The 20,476-nt window shown below is 37.3% G+C and overlaps 2 protein-coding genes across 2 annotated transcripts; both read left to right on the top strand.

Annotated features, from left to right (window-relative positions):
- The first annotated feature begins 919 nt into the window (after positions 1–919).
- LOC102082131 (V-set domain-containing T-cell activation inhibitor 1-like) lies at positions 920–5,903 on the top strand. Its single transcript, XM_005464347.3, has 5 exons — positions 920–1,022; positions 3,170–3,484; positions 4,060–4,161; positions 4,232–4,287; positions 4,589–5,903. Exons 1-5 carry the CDS (start codon positions 938–940, stop codon positions 4,589–4,591), a joined length of 561 nt encoding a protein of 186 aa, XP_005464404.2. The 5' UTR covers positions 920–937; the 3' UTR covers positions 4,592–5,903.
- Positions 5,904–9,291: 3,388 nt separating this feature from the next.
- LOC102075557 (programmed cell death 1 ligand 1-like) lies at positions 9,292–18,019 on the top strand. Its single transcript, XM_025910601.1, has 5 exons — positions 9,292–9,362; positions 11,478–11,792; positions 12,292–12,539; positions 12,849–13,041; positions 17,925–18,019. Exons 1-5 carry the CDS (start codon positions 9,296–9,298, stop codon positions 18,017–18,019), a joined length of 918 nt encoding a protein of 305 aa, XP_025766386.1. The 5' UTR covers positions 9,292–9,295.
- The last annotated feature ends 2,457 nt before the right edge of the window (positions 18,020–20,476 follow it).

Here is a 20,476-nt window from a genome sequence, read left to right as displayed (position 1 = left end):
CCATGTATTTATGGAGCTGAACAGGGTAAATCCACTGATGTTCTCCACGTGAGAAATGTTGGTTTTGTTTGAGCACAGCATTTCAGTTGACATCAGATTTCTGTGATTCTTCAAAATAGAAAAGTATGAAAAGCATTTAAATTTATTCTTCTTCTTCAATACTTACTGGTTTATTTTCTTTAGCTTTAGTTCATTTATAAAAAATTAATAATGTCTAACAATAAATCGCTGTTACATTTTTTTACTCCAGCAGGGGGTGCTGAAGTGACACTTTTTACATAAAAATAATCTTACAGTAAATGAAAACTAAATCATGGCCTGAATATTTTCCATGAAAGAGTAAAACAACCTCAGAGGGGATTCTCTTCCTCCTGTATCACACCTGCAGAAATGACCTTGCTTAGTATACAGTGTCTGCTTTAAAGCACTGCAGTCAGACAAGAGGAATCTAAAACAGGATTTTATCCTACAGGTTAGACATTATACCGAGTCAGTAACATGCTCCCCATTATACTGAAAAGAGAATTTCTATAGCTTTACCTCTTCAGCACCTGGTCAAGAGAACCCAGGCCAAGGCTAACATCACCTCCACAGTTCTACAATATGAATGAAAATGTCTGTTTTCCGTACCAAGAAGTTCTGCCAAACACTCACAAAGCCTTCGACAGTGTGAAATATTATAGAAATATTTCTTTTTTTGTGGTTCCTTTTATTCTTAAACATTTTTTGGACAGCTGACCTCTTTGAACAGTTTAATTACATGAACACTTTGAGCAGTTGTTGATTAACTTTTCCTTAGTGTGTCACAAAAATGTATTTAGATGAAGGGTGTGATGTTTTTCACAGTGAACACGCTAAGCTGGCGTAAGCAACAAAACCAGCTGGGTCAGATTTCACCATCGCTGTTCACTCTGTTTGAACGCTCAGGTAGTGTAGCATGAAAATGAGCAGGATAATGGCTGGGATCAAATGTGTCATGCTTTTGATCGTCCTGATTTTCCAGTGGACTCATGCAAGAGGAGGTGAGTGAGATGTTTTCAATACCTATTACTTTATTCTAGTATAAATGCAAATAATGTTATGTTGTTTAGAAAGCCAAATACAAATACAGTCAAACTTAAAAGCTCCCAGGGCAAAACTCTCAGATGTAAATCTCAGAAAGGTAGAAACCTTTCTCTTTATTTTTTATCATCATTATTCAGTGAAGCAGGAATATGGTTTAAACAATGTTTGACTGCACAATAGTGAGTTTGTTCAAACTGTCAGCTGTGAGGATTTCATTAAACAACATACACAAAGATAAAATATACATTTAACAAACCCTCAGTGTAACTGTGTGAAGTTTATAATCATAGGAAAAGTGTAATATAAATAACATGGTACAAAAACAATTTCAAGTCAGGTTAAATGTCCCTTCAAACTGTGACTGTAACATATGTTTATTAATTAACAACAAATAGATAGTAGCAGGCCTATATATATATATATATATATATATACATATATATACATATATATATATATATACATATATATATATACATATATATATATATATATATATATATATATATATATATATATATAATGTCATTTAAGGAAAACATGTTTACTGCACGTTTCTTACTTCCTATCTCTCATCGAAAAAAAGAAACGCCCAAACTTCCAGGAAATGTAATTATTGGAAACGGAATAACACTGAAAACATTCAGTGCGTGGGAGTGGAGGCGGGAATTTCACAAATTATACTCGTAGTATACAAACTATGAGATTGGTTCAGTACAATGGGAAGATGGTTTAAACTGTGTTTGGATGTAGGCAGTGAGTTTGTGCTCACTGACAGGTCAGTGAAACATATTGGCTGAAGGAGAACCCAAATGCTGGACTTTTCCAATGGAGAAAGTGTGTTTTTTGTTTTTTTACAGAAAAAACTGAAAAACAGTGCCAACAATCCAGTTTGTGCTCTCCCAATTCCCCATGCCGTGATTCCTCTCCGTGATGTGTGGTAATGTTTAGTCCTCCTCGGTGCACGTGTTTAACAGTGTGCTGCTCCCTCCAAACGTTTCCAAAACTGACACAACAACACACACGGTGAAACGAGGGACCAGGAGCAGATCACACCACGAACAACCATAAAGGATTAAGAAAGACGAATAAAACTCTTAATATTCATTAAACTCAAAAATAACACGTGATCTCTGGGACCCAGGCCCATGACATATTCTTTAAGTAATCCAGAGTGTAAAGAGCAGGAAATAGTTTGTAGTACAGCCAGCTGTCAGTAACCTAAACCTATGAACACAACAGCAACAAAATACATTTTATTATGTCGCCGATGTTATTTTTCTCATCTCATCAATTTTTTTTTCTATTTCTATTGGTGAATTAATCTAAATGATTTAATTTATTATAATGTTAAAGGCTGGAAAACATGCACATATGACAAATTTATGTTTTTCTAAATTATGTTGAATAAAGAACAAGGGTGCAAAACTAGGACTGGAGTTTTAAAACATCTAAACTCTATATAGATAATCAAAAGTAACTAGAACTCACATAATGCAATAAGACTGTGATTTAACATTACAAGAATAATAAGACCTGCAGCAGGGATTAAAATTCACCCTACAAAGAATCTCAGCTTTACACTTAAAAAATAAAAGGAAACCCAAACAGGAACTCAAATATACTAACACAAAACTGCAGATTCATGACAATGTGAAACAGTATGTGTTTCACTTTACTTATACTTCAATACTCATTCAATACTAGAAAACTGGAAATGTTTATGTTTTCAGCCTAATCCAATCTTTTACAGTGGCATGTTCTCACAAACATAAATAACTTGATGAGCAGGTGCTTAGGGTCAAATAAGGCAGCTGATATATTTATCAGTATATATTTATCAAAAACAGTTGTCATGCCTGCTTTGAAAATTGTGTCATTAATGTTTTTAAGTTCTCTTCACAGCACAGAAAAAGATGAGATTTGATGAATATCAGGAAATCATTTAATCAAAGTCGCCACACCGGTGCTGCATATTTGGGTTACATTTTCCTGAACTGGAGCAGAAAAATGTTAAAAAGCTTTATTAAGAGAGAGAAAAGTTTTTAATTCTGCAACATCAGAGGGCTGAACGTTGATGATGTGTCTCTACCTGTTGTTGCAGATACTGAGGTGTCCTGCATTTTCATGGAAAGCTGCATGTTACTGTGCAGCTATAGTGGCAGTGATATAATCATCCACTGGACTCAGGTATCAGCAGGAGACCTTAATGTCCACTCATTCTACAATAACCAAGACCAGCTCAAACTCCAGAGTGAGCGCTTCAGAGGCAGGACATCACTGTTCAACAACCAGATCTCCACAGGAAACGCCTCACTGCAGCTGACAAAGGTGGAGGTTCAGGATGAAGGCAGATACAAGTGCTACACCAGCACTGACAGAGGAAACCAAGAATCATTTATTAACCTAAAGATAAAGGGTAAAAAACACAAATATATATTTATTCAAGAAATTTCTCTGTTTTGTTTTGTTTTGTTTTGTTTTGAGATGCAGGTGTGGAACCAGGGCTCTGCCCCAAAGGGCGAACACAAGAGAAACAGACCCAAGATGGAAAAACACTGAACACTCGAATCATGAAAACCCTCCCCTCAATGATCACTTCCTGCTTACAGAGCAGACTGTGAAGCCAGGAGCTTTCCTCGGGGACAAGGACTCGAGGGGACAAGTTTGACCTTCAAGACACGAAATGGGATGGATGCGCACTGATCGTGGTAGCTTGAGCTTCATTGCAGAGGGGCTGATGACAGTCTTGACTTCAAAAAGTCCAATAGAATGAGGAGCGAGCTTGCGAGACAATGATTTGAATGAATATTTTTTGCAGTATGCCTTACTTTTTGTCCAGGATCATACTTGGGAGCATGTATCTGGAAGCAGTCAGCATAGTGATGTTGCTGCACTTACTGGTTTCAGGTCCATCAACTGTGTCACATGTGATGCTGGACTCTATTTTTAATAGAGAGGTTGGAGCCAAATGACTTTTTCTGATTCTTTCAGGTTCAGGTAATTCAGGAGCTATTTTAGGAGGGGTGATTGCAGCCATTGTGATTACAGGAGTAGTAGCAGCAGTAGGCTTCATGCTGTATAAACGCAAAAAAGGTAAATGACTTTCTCCCTTCACTTTGCAGTTCAATTTATGTTTTTTCTACTGAGTATGATTTTTTTTCAGGCCCCAATCCCTCAGAGCAGCAAGAACCACAAAGTACAGACAGTGATTCTGCATATGTGAGCAAATGTTTTATAAACTACACTATGAAAACTTGTTTGAAAACAGTGTTATGGTCTTGAAGATCAAACCAGATGTCTATAATGAGTTTAATTAAACTGCTGTTTTGTCAAAAATATTTTATTAGTGTGTCAGACTGAAGCAGCGTTCAACAACATCCATGATATAAAAAACAGAGAATCAGATGAAGCACATTCAGATGGATGTGGTGTTTATTTGTTTATTTTTGAACTGCACACATTGTTTTCCATTCATAATGATGATATGTTTTCAAGCTATCTTTTTTTATCTTGTTAACAGTAACACTGAACTTGTGCCGATGGCAAAGGGAAGGTCTACCATGAATGGTGAAACACCTGACACCACCCTAGCAGACCCCAGCAGCTCTGCTTCAGCACTGAACTCTCTTAATGTGTTGACTCTCTGTTTAGTAAAGCACAAACATTCATAAGTGAAAAACCCGCTAAAGACAACCTTCAAATGAGTTTCTTGGAGCCATAGTAACTCATACGTGCACTGAGGAGCAAGAACACTGAGACATTAATTTCCTTCTTTGTTTTTTTCATTTTGTTTTCGTCATATCCTAATGCTTGATTTTATCAAAGAAAAGTTTTTATTTTACAATCATAACCTAAATATTTTGATATGCCTCCCTGCTTCAGCTTGGACCCTTGAGCTTCGGGTGTGCAACAGAACAAATCTAAGGAGAAGAAATGAGCCTGGCTCACAGAGGCGGCTTTGATTTGTCTGTGAAAACTGTTGATAAGTTCAGCTTAGCTATTAACTCAGGGGTCAGCAACCCGTGGCTCTGGAGCCATGTGCAGACCTTTCACCTTTACATTGCAGCTCCCTATGGCTTTGGGAAATAAGTAATAATTTAAGTGTGCTGTAGACATTTGTTGTTGTTGTTGTTTTTGTTTTTGTAGCTCAAAATATGCGTTACAAATGCCGGTGCCAAGGTAGGTATCCCCAACAGAATTTGTTCCCCCTGCATTAGGAGCGCACTCTGGGATGTCCAAATCTCAGACAAACACTAGCCCTTATTTTGTTTGTTTTTTTAGTGCATAAACACTTCTTATAATAACTTATTGGCCCTGAAATGTTGGTGTTACCTCTTTATATAGTAAAGTTAATGAGGAACTTGCCTACAAATACAATACATCCTAAGTTTGTTGAAATAATCCCGTCCGATAACACGTGAGGAACAACAAATGTATAATTTTCTCTTGTAACAACAGCATGCCACAATTTTAGTTTTCTGCATGTATACTTTAAGTTCAGCTCTTTATTTGATTTGAAATAGACCTTCAACCTAGCGGCTTTTTATGTTTTGTTTTGTTTGTTTGTTTTTTTACAACGTTCTAAATGTTTAAAATGTGTTTTTGCTCAAGCAAGACTTTAGCCTATTTTTTATACATAGTATAAAACTAAAAAACAATATATACAGTGTTATCTTCATTTTATTTGTCAAAAAACTTGCGGCTTTCTCTGTTGTAGAAACCAGGTCCATATGGCTCTTCGAGTGTTAAAGGTTGCTGCCCCCCTGTATAAACTGGTAGCTAATAAATATGTCTTCTACTGTGAAACGAAAAAATACTAATAAGCATTTACACGATGTTAGTGATAGTTTAGTTTGAGACCATCAGGTGGGCACATGGCTGCTTTATTTTTCTTGTTGTTTTTATTTACATTTGTATTTTCATGTTTTATGCAGTTAAAACATAATTTATAATTTATAATTTTAAAAGTACGAAACTGATGTCCTGCACAGTGTTTACAGCCAGCAACCATTTTCAGTCCTTAATCTACTGAGACGAGGGTTAGTTTAATTTAAGTGCAGCAGACGTCATATCAAACTTGAAGATGATCATGTTTGCAGCTGTTTGATTCATCTAGTATTTAATAAACTCAGAGGGGAGACCATCAAGCTGCTGGAAGAACCAAACAGAACTTCTTAAGGTGGATTTATATTACATTTAATGGATTTTTACAATAACTTTCATGAAGTAATGCTGCACTCTGTGATGAAGAGGAGTCAAATATTGAATCTTTAATGGTAACAGAGGAATCAATACACTGGCCTCAGTTATATTACATTTGTTACATTGCCACTAAGGCAGAATCTCACCTGCTGTGTCTGCAAAAGGCAGCCAAAAATAACAGGTGGTGAGGGAAAGACCCGAGGAGCATCAGTAACTCGTAGGTTTATTTGTTTGTCTTTTCAAATGCTGCCATCTCTGAAGTGAATGTTAGGTGTCTATAATGTGTGATAAATAAAAATTAAAGAAACATCTTCACTAAAATATTAAGAACAATAATTTTTTTCAGTGTATATTTAGCAGCTGAAGATTGTTTCTGCAGTCCCTGCAAGAAGCAACATCTGCACATTTATTCTCTAAAAGACGAACACAGTAACACACAAAGACAGAATTACTCCAAAATGTAGTTGAGGGAGGAACTACTGCAGTTTAGTAGCTAACAGGCTGACATCCACATCTATTCAAAGAATTCATAGTAAGCCTCATTTAATTAAAAACATCCAAAGTATAATCCTTCATATGTTAACCTGAAATACACCTTACTCTTTTGTTTGAGACAGATGTGAATCGGTTTTTTTTCCATAGGCTAAATGTTTGCAATAGCAAACATGACACGCTTATGCTCATGTAAGAAGTGTGCCAACTGTGTAGTTCTACTAATGCAAATTCCTAAGTTTCTGGTGACATCCCTAATCAGGAAAGAAAATCTAACCTGACATGTTGCCAACACATAAGCAGCTAAAACATTTAATCTTAGTGAAAAGAGTGAAAGACTGACAGATGCCATGTCTGCATGTTCATAGGACACAGGTCTGATTCTGGCCTGTGTGACTGTATTTCTTATTACAGGATGAACAATGGAAGGTATTCAACGACCAGTGGAGGTGAAATAAGCAGAGAAGAGTTCATGGTGCTTATTGGTGAAACCTCTCAGTTCAGAGTGCGTGGACACGGAGGCAGAAACATTCCTACACACTTGCATAATGACAGCTACATGTAAGCACGCTTTCTTAGAAAACCAGGTGGCAAACACCGGGCAGCAGTACTTGTTCTACAACCAGCTGATAGAGTTCACTGTAAACCCAAAACAAAGAAACAAACAAAAGACAAGAAAACACATTTAAAATGATTCCTGTGCTGTCTCAACTCAGGCTGTATAGTTTTCCTTTACATGTCATCATTTAAATGCTTTTATCATTTCTCATAATGCCGAGGCTTTGAAAACTTGCAAATGACACATTAGAGTTTTCATTTGATGCACTGAAATGTGGAGCTGAAATATTCTGATGTTCTCCACGGGAGAAATGTTGGTTTCTTATGAGCACAGCACTTCAGTCAGTCACGGTGCAGTGTGGTACCAGTAGTGTTCTTGGTGACTGTGGTCCCAGCTGCCTTCAGATCATAAACAAGATCCTCACCCTATGAGTCAAGATCTTACCTGGAGCTCCAGACTGAGAGCGACTGATGGTTATTTTGTATTTCTTCCTTTTCTGAATAAAAACATCAACAGTTGCCACCTTCTCACTAAGCTTCTTTCTGCTGGTCTTTCAGCTCATTCCAGGCTTGTGCAGGTCTACAATCTTGTCCTTGATGTCCTTTGACAGCTCTTTGTTTTTTCCCATGATGGTGGAGATGTTGGAAAATTCTGCGGATTCTGTGGACAGGTGTGCTTTATACATATAAGGAGTTAGGATGAGGAGTATTTATAAGTGACTGGGCTCAAAATCAGGAAGAGAAAATGTGCTTGTTGTTGTTTTATTTATTTATTTTCATTTTTTTAAACAAGACAATATTTATTTGATATGATGTAGATAAATGTCATTACAGTTTTTTTTATATTTTTGTTAAATATTTTGAAAAAATATTTATTTAATAATTTTTAAAGTATAACACTAATCTTTGTGGGGCGTTTAACCCGCAAAGGACTCTAGTTGAGCATGTTAATGCAAAGAATTGAAAAAATATTAGATTGCTTAGTCTCTATGTACATCTTGTAATTATAAACTCATTATGCAGCTCTTTTGATCTGCTCTTGAAAGATTTTTAACTCGAGTAACTTAAAGAGATGTAAATTTTAAAATTAAATCATCGTTATGCAAAATCTCAAACTGATTTTCAGACATGAGTGATTCTTAGTGTAATGTTGGCATTTCTGTGATGCTAATTAGATTATATCTGCTTGGTCATTTATTGGTTATATTTTCTTTAGTTTTAGTTCATTTTTTAAAAATAAAAAATAAAGAATGTCTAGCAATAAATCCCTGTTACCTTTTGTTCACCACCAGGGAGAAAGTGAAACATCTTTTTACAATCTGATAAAATGATCTCTGATATTAGTCTGTGAAGGTGTTTTGAAATAATGTAAATCTTACAGTACAAAATGACAACTAAAACATGGCCTGACTATTTTCAATGAAAGAGTAAAACTACCTCAGAGGCAATTCTCTTCCTCCATATCACACCTGCAGAAATGACCTTGCTCAGTATACAGTGTCTGCTATAAAGCACTGCAGTCAGATTTAGACAAGAGGAATCTAAAACAGGATTTTATCCTACAGGTTAGACATTATACCGAGTGAGTAACATGCTCCACATTAAACTGAAAAAGGCATTTCTATGACTTACCTCTTCAGCACCTGGTCAAGAGAACCCAGGCCAAGGCTAAGGCTAACATCACATCCACAATTCTACAATATGAATGAAAATATCTGTTTTCTGCACCATGACGTTCTGCCAAACACTCACCAAGCCTTAGACAGTATCTGTGAAATATTATAGAAATATTTCTTTTTTTTGGTTCTTGTTGTTCATTAACTCTCCCTTAGTGTGTCACAAAAAAGTAGAGATGAAGGGTGTGACATCACAGTGAATATGCTAACCTGCTGTTAGCAACCAAACAAGCAGGGTCAGATTACACCATCGGTGTTTACTTTTTGAACACTAACGTAGCATGAAACGGAGCAGGATAATGGCTGGGATCAAATGTGTCGTGTTTTTGGTGGTCCTGATTTTCCAGTGGACTCATGCAAGAGGAGGTGAGTGAGATGTTCTCTACACATGCCACCTTATTCCAGTATATTCTAGTAAAAATCATGGATATGTGGTTTAGAAAATCAAACAACTCAGTGACTCTGAGTCAAACTTCAAAGCTCTCAGGGCAAAACTCTCAGATCTAAGTCTCAGAAATTATTGGTGTGTAGAGAAACCTGCTTTTCATTTTCTTCTTTTTTTAATCATCATTATTTAACTAGGAATATGGTTTACACAATATTTGACTGTACGTTAGTGAGATTTAATTAAACATACACAGAAGCAAAATACAAATAAAAAAAGTCACTTTAATTGTGTGAAGTTTATAATTAAAAGAAAACTAGTATGTATAACTGTCTGTAAGATAATAGAGTTAAACTGTGACTGTAAGATATCCTAATGAATATGGTTGGCATGGTTATTGTGAAAGTAAATCTGTTCTTAAACTTTAGTGACCTTTAAAGGATTGTAAGAGAACCTGTTAGGATGGATTCCTGCATATCATAAAAATAAAACCTTGGAATATTTTCTTGTTGACGAGTCAGCAAACAGCTGTGAGTCGAGTCTGTCAGACAAGCTGTCACTGTCTGAGATTTGAAATCTCTGACAACATACAGTGTTGTGTTGTGTCTTCCCAGAGATGTCTTTTTTTTCATTTTCATGTTTCTTTGCATGACTTTATTTAAAATATGTTATTATGTCTCAATCTGGAGCCTTTAAAACATGCATGTATGATGTATGTATCAGGTATGTTTGTTTGTCATTAATCAAATCATGTAAAATTAAAAAGTACTTTGTGATTCCTTTAGCTTTACATTAATCTAACAATAGTAACAATAACACCATTAGATACTATTGTACCAGATATAACTTAAATTTGCTGTTAATTGCACTGCAAATACGTTACCGTCTTCTTATTTCCTGTTTCACTAAACTCTTTCTGTAGCATCCTCTGGTGTTGTGGTGTCTGCACCTCTGCAACTCTTTCAAAAAATCTTCTTTTAAAAAAAAATCTTTGCTTTAAGACGAACTGAGGGGCAGCACTGAAGCTTAGTATGATATAAATAAGAAGAAATAAGAATGATATGAATTATGAGCTAGAAAATAATCAAAATGAAATCAGTCCTGAGGCTGATTACCTTAACTGTTTTCATTCGACATCCTCCACAGAAAAACTCATTTCCACTTTACACTATGTATTTATGAACACCCCAGTTGCCCTGTGGGTAGTCTTTATCATTTAAGATTGGGTCCTCTACCAGAGCATATGCAGTAGTGAAAAAGTGTTTGCCACCTTCCTGATTTGCTAGTATTTTGCGTATCACACTTACATGTTTCATCAAGCAAATCTTGATATTAGACAAAGATCCAGGAGGTCACAACAGAACCCATTAAAAAACAGGAGGCGTCAGTAATCTCAGTTCATGTCAGAGTTTTTGATTCAACAATAAGAAAGAAACTGGGCAAATTAACATACACTATCTCTCAAAAGTGAGCACACCCTTCACATTTTTGTAAATATTTTATTCTATCTTTTCATGGGATAACAATGAAGATATGACACTTTAATACAATGTATAGTAGTCAGTGTACAGCTTGTATAACAGTGCAAATTTCCTGTGAACTCAAAATAACTCAACATACAGCCATTAATGTCTAAACCGCTGGTAACAAAAGTGAGTACACCCCTAAGTGACCAAATTATTCCCAATTAGCCATTTTCCCTCCCTGGTGTCATGTGACACGTTAGTTTACAAGGTCTCAGGTGCAAATCGGGGACAGGGGTGTTGAATTTGGTGTAATTGCTCTCACACTTTCTCAGACTGGCCACTGGAAGTTTAACCTGACACATCATAGCAAAGAGTTCACTGAGGATCTGAAAAAAAGAATTGATTCTCTACATAAAGAGGCCTAGGCCAAAAGCATGTTGCCAACAGCCTGAAACTGAGCTGCGGCACAGCAGCCAAGACTGTACAGAGGTTTAACAGGACGGGTTCCCCTCAGGACAAACCTCGTCATGGTCGACCAAAGAAGCTGAAAAAAAAGTGACTTTAGTGACATAGTAAAAGTAACTTCTAGTAAGCTGAACTTTTTTGATGTCTATCTTCTGGTTGTTTCAGATACTGAAGTGTCCTGTGTTTATATGGAGAACTGCACATTGGCATGCAGCTATGAGGGTGCTGATGTAGTCATCCACTGGCATCAGGTGTCAGCAGGAAATCTTCCCGTTCACTCATTCTTCCACAACCAAGACCAGCCAGAAAACTCGGCCCAGCGCTTCAGAGGCAGAGCATCAACCTTCAAGGACCAGATCTCCAGAGGAAACGCCTCAGTCCTGCTGACAGGAGTGAAGGTTCAGGATGAGGGCAGATATAGATGCTACACCAGCACCATCAATGGAAACAAGGAGTCATTTATCAAGCTAAAGATAGATGGTATGAGACAAAAACGATAAATTTATTCAGTAATTCAGTTTAAAGTTGTTATACGTATTTGTCTATTCAGTTTTCCACTGAATAAAGTTTTACATTTGCAACTCTGTGTTATGATTAGAAAGCAAGAGTGTAAAGTTATTTACTCAGGGTTAGTGGTCAACAGTAGTTGTATATATGTAGATCACATACCTGAACAGGAAATGTAAACCTTATTTACACACTACAGAAACTCTGAATAGTTATTGAGTGAAATGTTCAAACTGAGAACAGTAAAGAGATTTATATTCAAAAAACATGAAATGCAACATTTATTAGAGTTTGTAGCCAGTTGCTAGTCTCAACATGGAAAGATGTTCTGCTTTCAATAGTTCATTCACTATATTATTTCACTATATTACTTAATTCTGTACAAATACCTGTCCCTCCCTTTTAATCTGCTATAGTCCAAATCCCTCCAGCGATTAGCAAAAGATTACAATTTTCTTTTCCTTTCTTGAAGCTCCAGTCCATAAAGTCGACGTTCACCAGGTAGAAAACGGGATCACCTGCAGGTCAGAGGGGATCTATCCAAAGCCTGAACTCACCTGGTCCACCAGCCCTCCATCCAGTCTGACTTTCAAGAACACCACCACAGTCCAGCAGACTGAACAGCAGCTTTACAACATCAGCAGCTCTCTGATCCTTTCAGGCAGTGATCATGATCTGAATTTCATCTGCACCGTCAGCACTCGCAGAAACAGGAAGAGTGTAGCTTTCCTTAAAATGTGTAAGCAGTGATGAATGTAACTAATGCTTTCAGTGGAAATTTGTTATTAAACAGATTCAGTTTTTGAGTTGAAGATCATTGAAAAATGATAAATGATAATTCATATGTACAGTAAATCTGCATAATTTTTAGATTGGAAAATTTCATAATGTGCTTTAATAAATATAAATTTTGTGTGTTTTTGTAATAATATTTCAGCTTCTCAAGATGTGACTGATATTGAGAACGCAATCCCATGCAGACCATCAAACATTCAAATCTCAAATCTCATTTGGAGATTTAACTTCAAGGAGATCGTCCTGAATGGGACTGTCACCAACTACACAGTCTCAGAGAAATGGAAGCAGCATGTGAAGAAGCTTTCAGAGTCAGGCAGCCTCACACTGCAGGACATTTCTGCAGATCAGGAGGGAACATACACATGTGAAGTCAGTGATGCTGAAGAAACGACAATAAGTCTCAGATCTGTGATGATTCATAAAGGTAAGTTAGCATGAAACAGCATGAAACTGTTTGCAAAAATTCAGTGCTGTGAAAAACTATTTCTTGTTTTCTCACACTTAAATGATTAAGATTTTAAAATGAATTTTAATACATACAATACACTGTGATATATATGTATATATGTATGTGTATATATATATATATATACACATATACACACACACAATGAAATTCTGTTCACAATCTAGTTGCCCTGTTGTACTGAATTAGAATACATCCTGATGTAATGGCCAAAAGAGTACGGTACATGCCCATTTCAATCACGGACCAGCCTTCAGAACATTAAAATTGTATCCCCCGGTACATATTTCTAAAATATAAGACCCTCTTGTTGCAGTCAGGAAAACGGTTCTCCCTCCCATGCCTTTCTCTCTGACTTCAAATCTCTTCTGAAACTACAAAGTAAATTATATAATAATTTTGAATAAAACCTCTGGCCCTGTGTGTCTCACTTTACGTGGACCTTTATTTTTTCCATCAATTCATCAATTAAATTCATTTTTTTCCACTTCTCTAATTCAGAGTCATGAAGAAGTTAAAACCAAAAGAAATTTAAACTGACTCTGTTTCTTTCTGTTTCAGGTACTTCAGGATCTAGTTTAAGAAGAGTCATTGTAGTCAGTGTCATTATAGCAGCAGCAGTAGCCTTCATAATTTATACATACAAAAAAGGTAAACAATTGCACTTTACTTCCTGAAATTTATTTTGAAATTCTATTGATTATGATGTTTTCTGGACTCGATTCCTCAAAGAAACAAGAACCACAACGTACAGACAAAGAAACTTATATTTTTTTTATTTGATTTGTTTTTTTTTTTATGGGACTGTATTTTTTAAAAAATCCATCCTGGGAGATTGGAGCTAAATGACTCTTTCTGTTTCTTTCAGTTTTAGAATTTTTTGCCGCTATTGTAGCAACTTTGTTTGTGGCCATTATGTTTAAACTACTAGCAGCAGTGGTCGTTAAGATGTGTGGACGAGGAAGAGGTAAATGACTTTTTTTCGTCACTTTGCAATTCATTTTGTTCAAGTTATTTCAACTGATTATGATGTTTTCTGGACCCGATTCCTTAGAGCAGTGGTTCTCAAACTTTTTACATCATTCCCCACATAGCAGGAAGAAATATTTTCACACCCCATCAAAACAAAACGGATGGACAGAAAAGCCAAGCTGCAACTTTATTTAGATAATAAATCCATTCACAATGAATCCTTCAGTAATCTTTGTTTTAAACAAACAACTTTATTTTAAAACAATTATTAAACAAGCGAACATTGCCAGACATGGAAAAAATAAAGTTCAGTATATGAAAAAAGAAATCCAGAAACTTGTGAAGAGAGATGAAAAATAAATAATTTAGTGAGAGTTTAATACTGTTCACTCTTAGTGGTTGCAGTGAGCTTGTTTTTGACCGCAGAGCAGTGGCGGGGCGTGGTCGGCGGCGTGGCTGTGGGGGAGGCGGATGTACCTGAGCGCCATCCGCAATCACACCTCGCCGGTTTTAAACAGAACTAGGTCCTGTTGTTGTTGTTGTTGATGTGTGTAGGCTGTAGCCGAAAGGCTGCAGCTGCGTGGGTAAGTCGACATCTGCAATAACGAAGTGTACTGAAAAGTGCAAACATCGGGTCGATCCTGGGTTTCTGCACCATTGTAAACGACGCACGACGGACCCGAACACATGTTCGCACTTTTCAGGACACTTCTTTATTGCCACTGTTCACTTGTACACGCGGCTGCAGCTTTTCAGCAGATGTGCATATTATTAACGTAACTGCCGCGAATTATTTTTTTCCGCCGTAAAAGTGAATCCAATGTTAAACATTTGTTCCGCATGACTTTTCTGCCAGGTAAAATGCCCCCTACCTGCCAGAACTCTGCGCCCCACCTGTGGGCTGCGCTACACACTTTCATAATCACTGCCCCAGAGCATCGAGAACAACGACGTAGAGACAGCAAAAAGGATACGTGAGTAAATCTTGTATGAACTACACCAAAAAAAATGGACTTGTTTGAAAACAGTATCATGATTATAAAGATACAACCAGATGTCTGTAATCAGTCTACTGTAACTGCTGTTTAGTCAAAAATGATTTAATAGTGTGTCAGACTGAAGCATCGTCCAATAACATCCATGACATGAAAAACAGTAAATCAGATCAAAATCAGAATACTTTATTAATTTCTAAGGAAATTATGTAAGATGAGGCAAATTCAGATTGATGTGGTGTTTATTTTGGACTGTAGAAGATTTCTCTTTGTTTGAAAAACTGTATTCATTATAATCTTTTTTTATATTGTTGACAGTGCTAAACTTCAGCTAATGGGAAATGGAAGCTCTGAAACCATCCAAGCACGCCCCGGTAAACACACTGCTTCAGTCCGGTGTGTAGTTCTGTGACTGCAGTGAAGACGTCGATCCCTCTGAACTCTGCTGAGTTCTGGCTCTCTGTTCAGTGTTAAGGTTCAAAAATTGGAGATAAGGAGTACGGAGGGCTCACAAGCAAATAACAACTCTGGTCCAGAGGATGTGATCAAAGCGAAGATTTATTGATTACACGCGCGGAGTTCAAGCTGGGCAAAGTCAGCAATTGAACTGAACTTACAACAATTAGACAAAGGTTTTATAGGGTTGGCATTCTTCCTGTTACCAGGCAGACTCAAACAAAGCATACGTCACTCCAAAACCACAATGACTTTTAACATAGAACATCATCTTCGCCTCGACGGCAGATGCTTCCTGTCTCCATCCTCGCTGTCGCACCATGAGCACATTCTTATCTCCCCGAACATCAGGTGGACTTCCTGTAACAGACTACCACGTACGCCCCGACTTTGCAGTTATAAACTCTTACCTAAATGAGTCTATCTGTGTGTGTGTGCACGTGCGGGGGCGCGTGCGTGCTGTGTACTGTGTACGTGTCATGACCTCTCCTGCACCCCAGCTTCACCTCACACCTCTGTCATAGCCAGACATAAGGCCTGAGCTTATACACAGCTGAACTATGAGTGACTCTTGGCCTAAATGTCACACTCAAATGATGATAACATAAATGAACCTTAAAACTTACTTAAAAGGATATAAGTGCTGAATGATACAAACTTAACTCTTAGCTCTAAAGGATATAAGGATATAAGGATATAACTCCAGGCATATGTCATGTAAGCAGGTGTATTGCAATTCCTTTCAGAGCTCCTGTTCTTCTCACCTTGTATTGGCTGATCATTAACGCCCGCCAAGAGTTTCTGACCTTCACTTGACCAGGAGCCACAGCTCTTTAATAAGCTCAAATGCAATCATGTATAAAAGATTAAAATCATTTTCATAACACAGGTTTTTCTTCTCAGATCTGCCAATATGTTTGCTCCTCCTAATATAGTCTAAAAGCAACCCTAAGCAAAACAATTTGAACTTTCCCCTATCAGTGATCTCTCTAACTAAGTGTGTGTGTGTATGTCTCGTCTGTCTGTGCGTGCACAGAGTGTGCATCTACTCTCTCTGGTTTTCAGTTTCACTTCTGCAGAAGCCTGCAACTTCAAACACATGTAACTTCCTGTCCCTGCAGTCTACACAGAAACCTTTAAGATTATCGAAGCATTAGAAAAGCATTTAAAATTATAGATTCAACTCAACAATTCGAAGTGGTTATAACTGGACTTGTAATAAAGACTGATATAATACCCATATATTTGAACATCTGAATGCATCTGTGAAAGCAACATCACCCTCAATCATGAAATGGTAATGATGATTATAAAAATAGCAGCAAATAATAGCAGCAAAATATTTCTATTCTCAATATCAGTAAAGCACAAACTTTCATAAGTGAAAAACCTGCTGAAGACGACCTTCAAATCAGTGACTTGGAGCCATTAAAAACTGAAACGTGCACGTACCCAGGGCTGTGCAGAGATGTTTAAAGGGGCGGGTGCTCAAAGTTAAAAAGGGGCATATAGAACCCGGCTGAATAACAACAGCACACATTCATCAAGAATCTAATATGCAATCGCATCATACTATATCATTGTCGTCAGGTGGCGACAGTGCAGAGCAAACCTAGCCTATGTTTTACCTGATGGGGTGCAATGTTGCTGTTGAGGGGTTGCTGCTGCTCCTGCTGCTCCTGCTGCTGATAGTGCTGGAGGGCAGGGATGTGTTGATCTGAGACAGCACTTGGAATCATAAGGCAACAAAACTGAGAAATAAACAAGGCTCTGTTTGTGACTCACTCTTTGCCTCTCTTCCTCCTTCCATCCTGTCAACACTCTCCATTTGCTGTCCATCTGAGAACAAGGCACAATTTGCTATTGCATTAATCTGTTATTTCATTATCTACACTTAACAACTCTTGCACGTAATCCATAATAAAGTTATAAAAGAAAAATGTTATAGAACCAAAACATTCCAGTTATGTTTGTTATTATTTTTATACTTGAATACCTCTGAAACAACTGGTACATGTATGTTACCTGTGCTCTTTGTAATCCAGCTGCTGAGGGATCCACTGCCTTTAGTAGCCTCACACAGCTCCTACTGTTTCCTCCTCATGTCCTTACCAGGCATGTCGGGACAGTGTTATATCATGAGTAATAATTTTTAAAAATCTATACACATAAAACACAATCACGCACATACAATGACATTTTAGAGCTTCTTCAGAATACTGTATATACTATGGCCACAAGTTTCCATCATGGTGCTGATCCACAATCCTTCCCCTATTATTTATTACTATTATTATTTATTTAAGACAACTTACCAACGTGTGCATAATAAGCTAATACTCCTGCGTGCTATAGACTACAACTACTTACTGATTTTGTCAGTCTGTGTCGCTGAGTTAATTTGTGTTTCTCCTACAGCTCCGCACCGCTCAGGTGGCAAGAAAATGCGCGTGCCGAGCACGTTCCTGGTTCGTAACCAGCGCGCTCTGCCATCAAGGGCGATCATTGGTTAGTGGTAGTCATGTGACTGGCAAGCCAAGCCAGATCATTTTATTTAGCACAACTGTGATTAATAGTTAAATATTATTGTTGAGGGGCACAGACAGGACTCCGCACGCACACACACATTATTATTTTTTTTTTTATTTTAAAAACGTCACTACAACAAAAGGCAAAGGGACTTTGGGCACCCAACAGGAAAGGCGCAGGTGCTCAACCCCTCCCCCCTTTCACGTGCCTGCATGTACTCATTTTCAATCCTTGATCAGCTGAGGTGATTGTTAGCAAATTTAACTGCAGCAAATATTATATCAGACTTGCTTTGCAGTCGATTATTTTTGCAGCTTTTGTTTGACTCGTCTGGTTTTTAATAAACCAGATAAGCTGCTGGAAGAACCAGTGTGTTTTTGTCTCTTTTTTTTGGATTGATTTTGGTTCTCTTCATTAACATGAAACTAGTATAAAAATTAGAGACTGCTGCAGCAACAGATGTGCAAAGTTGCTGGATAGACTGTTAATGTAATTCTTGACTTTTTTGTGTTTTTTTTAATTGACACAGTTCATTATTTTAGACATTTTCACATCAAAATAAGTGCTCATTCTTGTGCTTGTGTTTATGTGACATTTAGACTCTTACTGTATTCAGTTTAAATTAATCTACTCTTAATACTGTTGAGCAATACAATCAATGAAAAATGATAGTTGGATGAAAACAGTGTTTTCACTTGTCCCATAAGAATCTTGTTTGGTTAATCCACAAATCTGTGTTTGTACAAGCGAGGGCTCAAAGCAAAGAGAAGATCATGTGTTTTTGCTTTTTTTTTTTAAAGATTTTTTTAAAGAGAGAAATGATTCCCTTGATAGGAAGGATATTAATGTAATTAAGTATTTTCAAGAGTGACATAATCTTTGAGTTTGTCTTTACCTGCAAAAACTGCAAAAATAAAAAAGAACATGTCACGGACCCGGCTCTAGAGGACACGGGGGTCCGTGAGCAGTGGGGATTGTTATTATTAGTATTATTATGTGGGGGCTGTGTCGTCTACTGTTCTGTCCACATTTGTATGTAGAGTGTGTGTGCGCGTGTGTCTGCTTCTCTCTCTCCCCCCTGTCCTCGGGGCTGTTTACGGAAGTATGCGCCGTGGGAAAGGTGTCACCTGATGACTGTCGTCATTCGGCCCACCTGCAGGTGATTACCTGATCGGCGGTTGTTAATCATCTCCTGGGGCTAGACGGAGGTATTTAACCAGGACTCGCGGCGACGGTATACGTGGGATTATTACTCCTGACTGGTATAGTCTGTGCTAGACGTGTGAGCTTGGTATTTGGCTAGCGTGTGTGGCTAATTGTGGATTGTCCTTCTTCCTCCAGGAAAGTCGAGCGAAGAAGCGAGTTGGGGAGCACACACACTAGGGGAGCTACAGCACGGGACGCACTGGGAGCAAGGGACGAGCACCATTGGCAAATTGCATCTCTGAGTAAATTGTTGGACTTTCCTGTCTATTCACTGTAAATAAAGTGCACTGTGGCATCGCAGAGTCCTGCGTTTTGGGTCCTACTTCCCTCATCCCCGCGGTCTGCGTGGCAGACCGTGACAGAACAAGCAACAATGACCGAGGATGGTACTTTAGGAAATGTCTTCTTCAGTTAAAAAAAAAAAGTAAAAACCTTATGAGTAAAAAACATTAAAAGAGAAAGAAAAGAAACTTGAAACATCTGGACAGGAGATTGTTTTATTGAGTGTGATTTATGTGAAATCATATTAGATTGTCGGCTCTCTCTGTACACCCAATACACAGCTCTTTTTGATCTTAATTTTTTTTAACTCAAGTTATTTTAAGGGATATAATTTTAAAATGAAATGATGTTCATACAAAATCTTGACAATGTTTTCAGTCATCTGTGAGTCTAAAAATTGGCATCAAATTTCTTGTGATGTTTCAAAATAGAAAAGTATAAAAATATTAAATCCATTATCCTTCTTGTTTACCTACAATTTGTATTTTCTTTAGTTTTAGTTAATTTTTTAATGAAAAATGAATAATGTCTAACAATAAATCGTTGTTACCTGGTTTTTCTCCAACAAGGGATGCTGAGGTGAAACTTTTTCACAAAATGACAGAATGATCTCTTACGTTACTCTGTGAAGATGGTCGAAATAATATAATGTGAAAATCATTTACTTGAAGAAACTCTTACAGTACAATATGACATCTTAAACATGGCCCAAATATTTTCTATCAAAGGAAATTCTCTTCCTCCTGTGTCACACCTGTACAAATGACCTTGCTCAGTTTCTCAGTGTCTGCTTTAAAGTACTGCAGTCCGATTTAGACAAACGGAATCTAAAGCAGAATTGTATCCTAGACATTATACTGAGTCAGTAACATGCTCCACATTAAAATGAAAAAGGCATTTCTATAGCTTACCTCTTCAGCACCAGGGCAGAAGAACCCAGGTTAAGTCCAAGG

Source organism: Oreochromis niloticus, linkage group LG9, assembly GCF_001858045.2.
Source record: "Oreochromis niloticus isolate F11D_XX linkage group LG9, O_niloticus_UMD_NMBU, whole genome shotgun sequence".
In the NCBI taxonomy this organism is placed as follows: domain Eukaryota; kingdom Metazoa; phylum Chordata; class Actinopteri; order Cichliformes; family Cichlidae; genus Oreochromis; species Oreochromis niloticus.
Note: the sequence above shows the minus strand (reverse complement) of the source record. Positions and strands in the feature narration are given on the sequence as shown.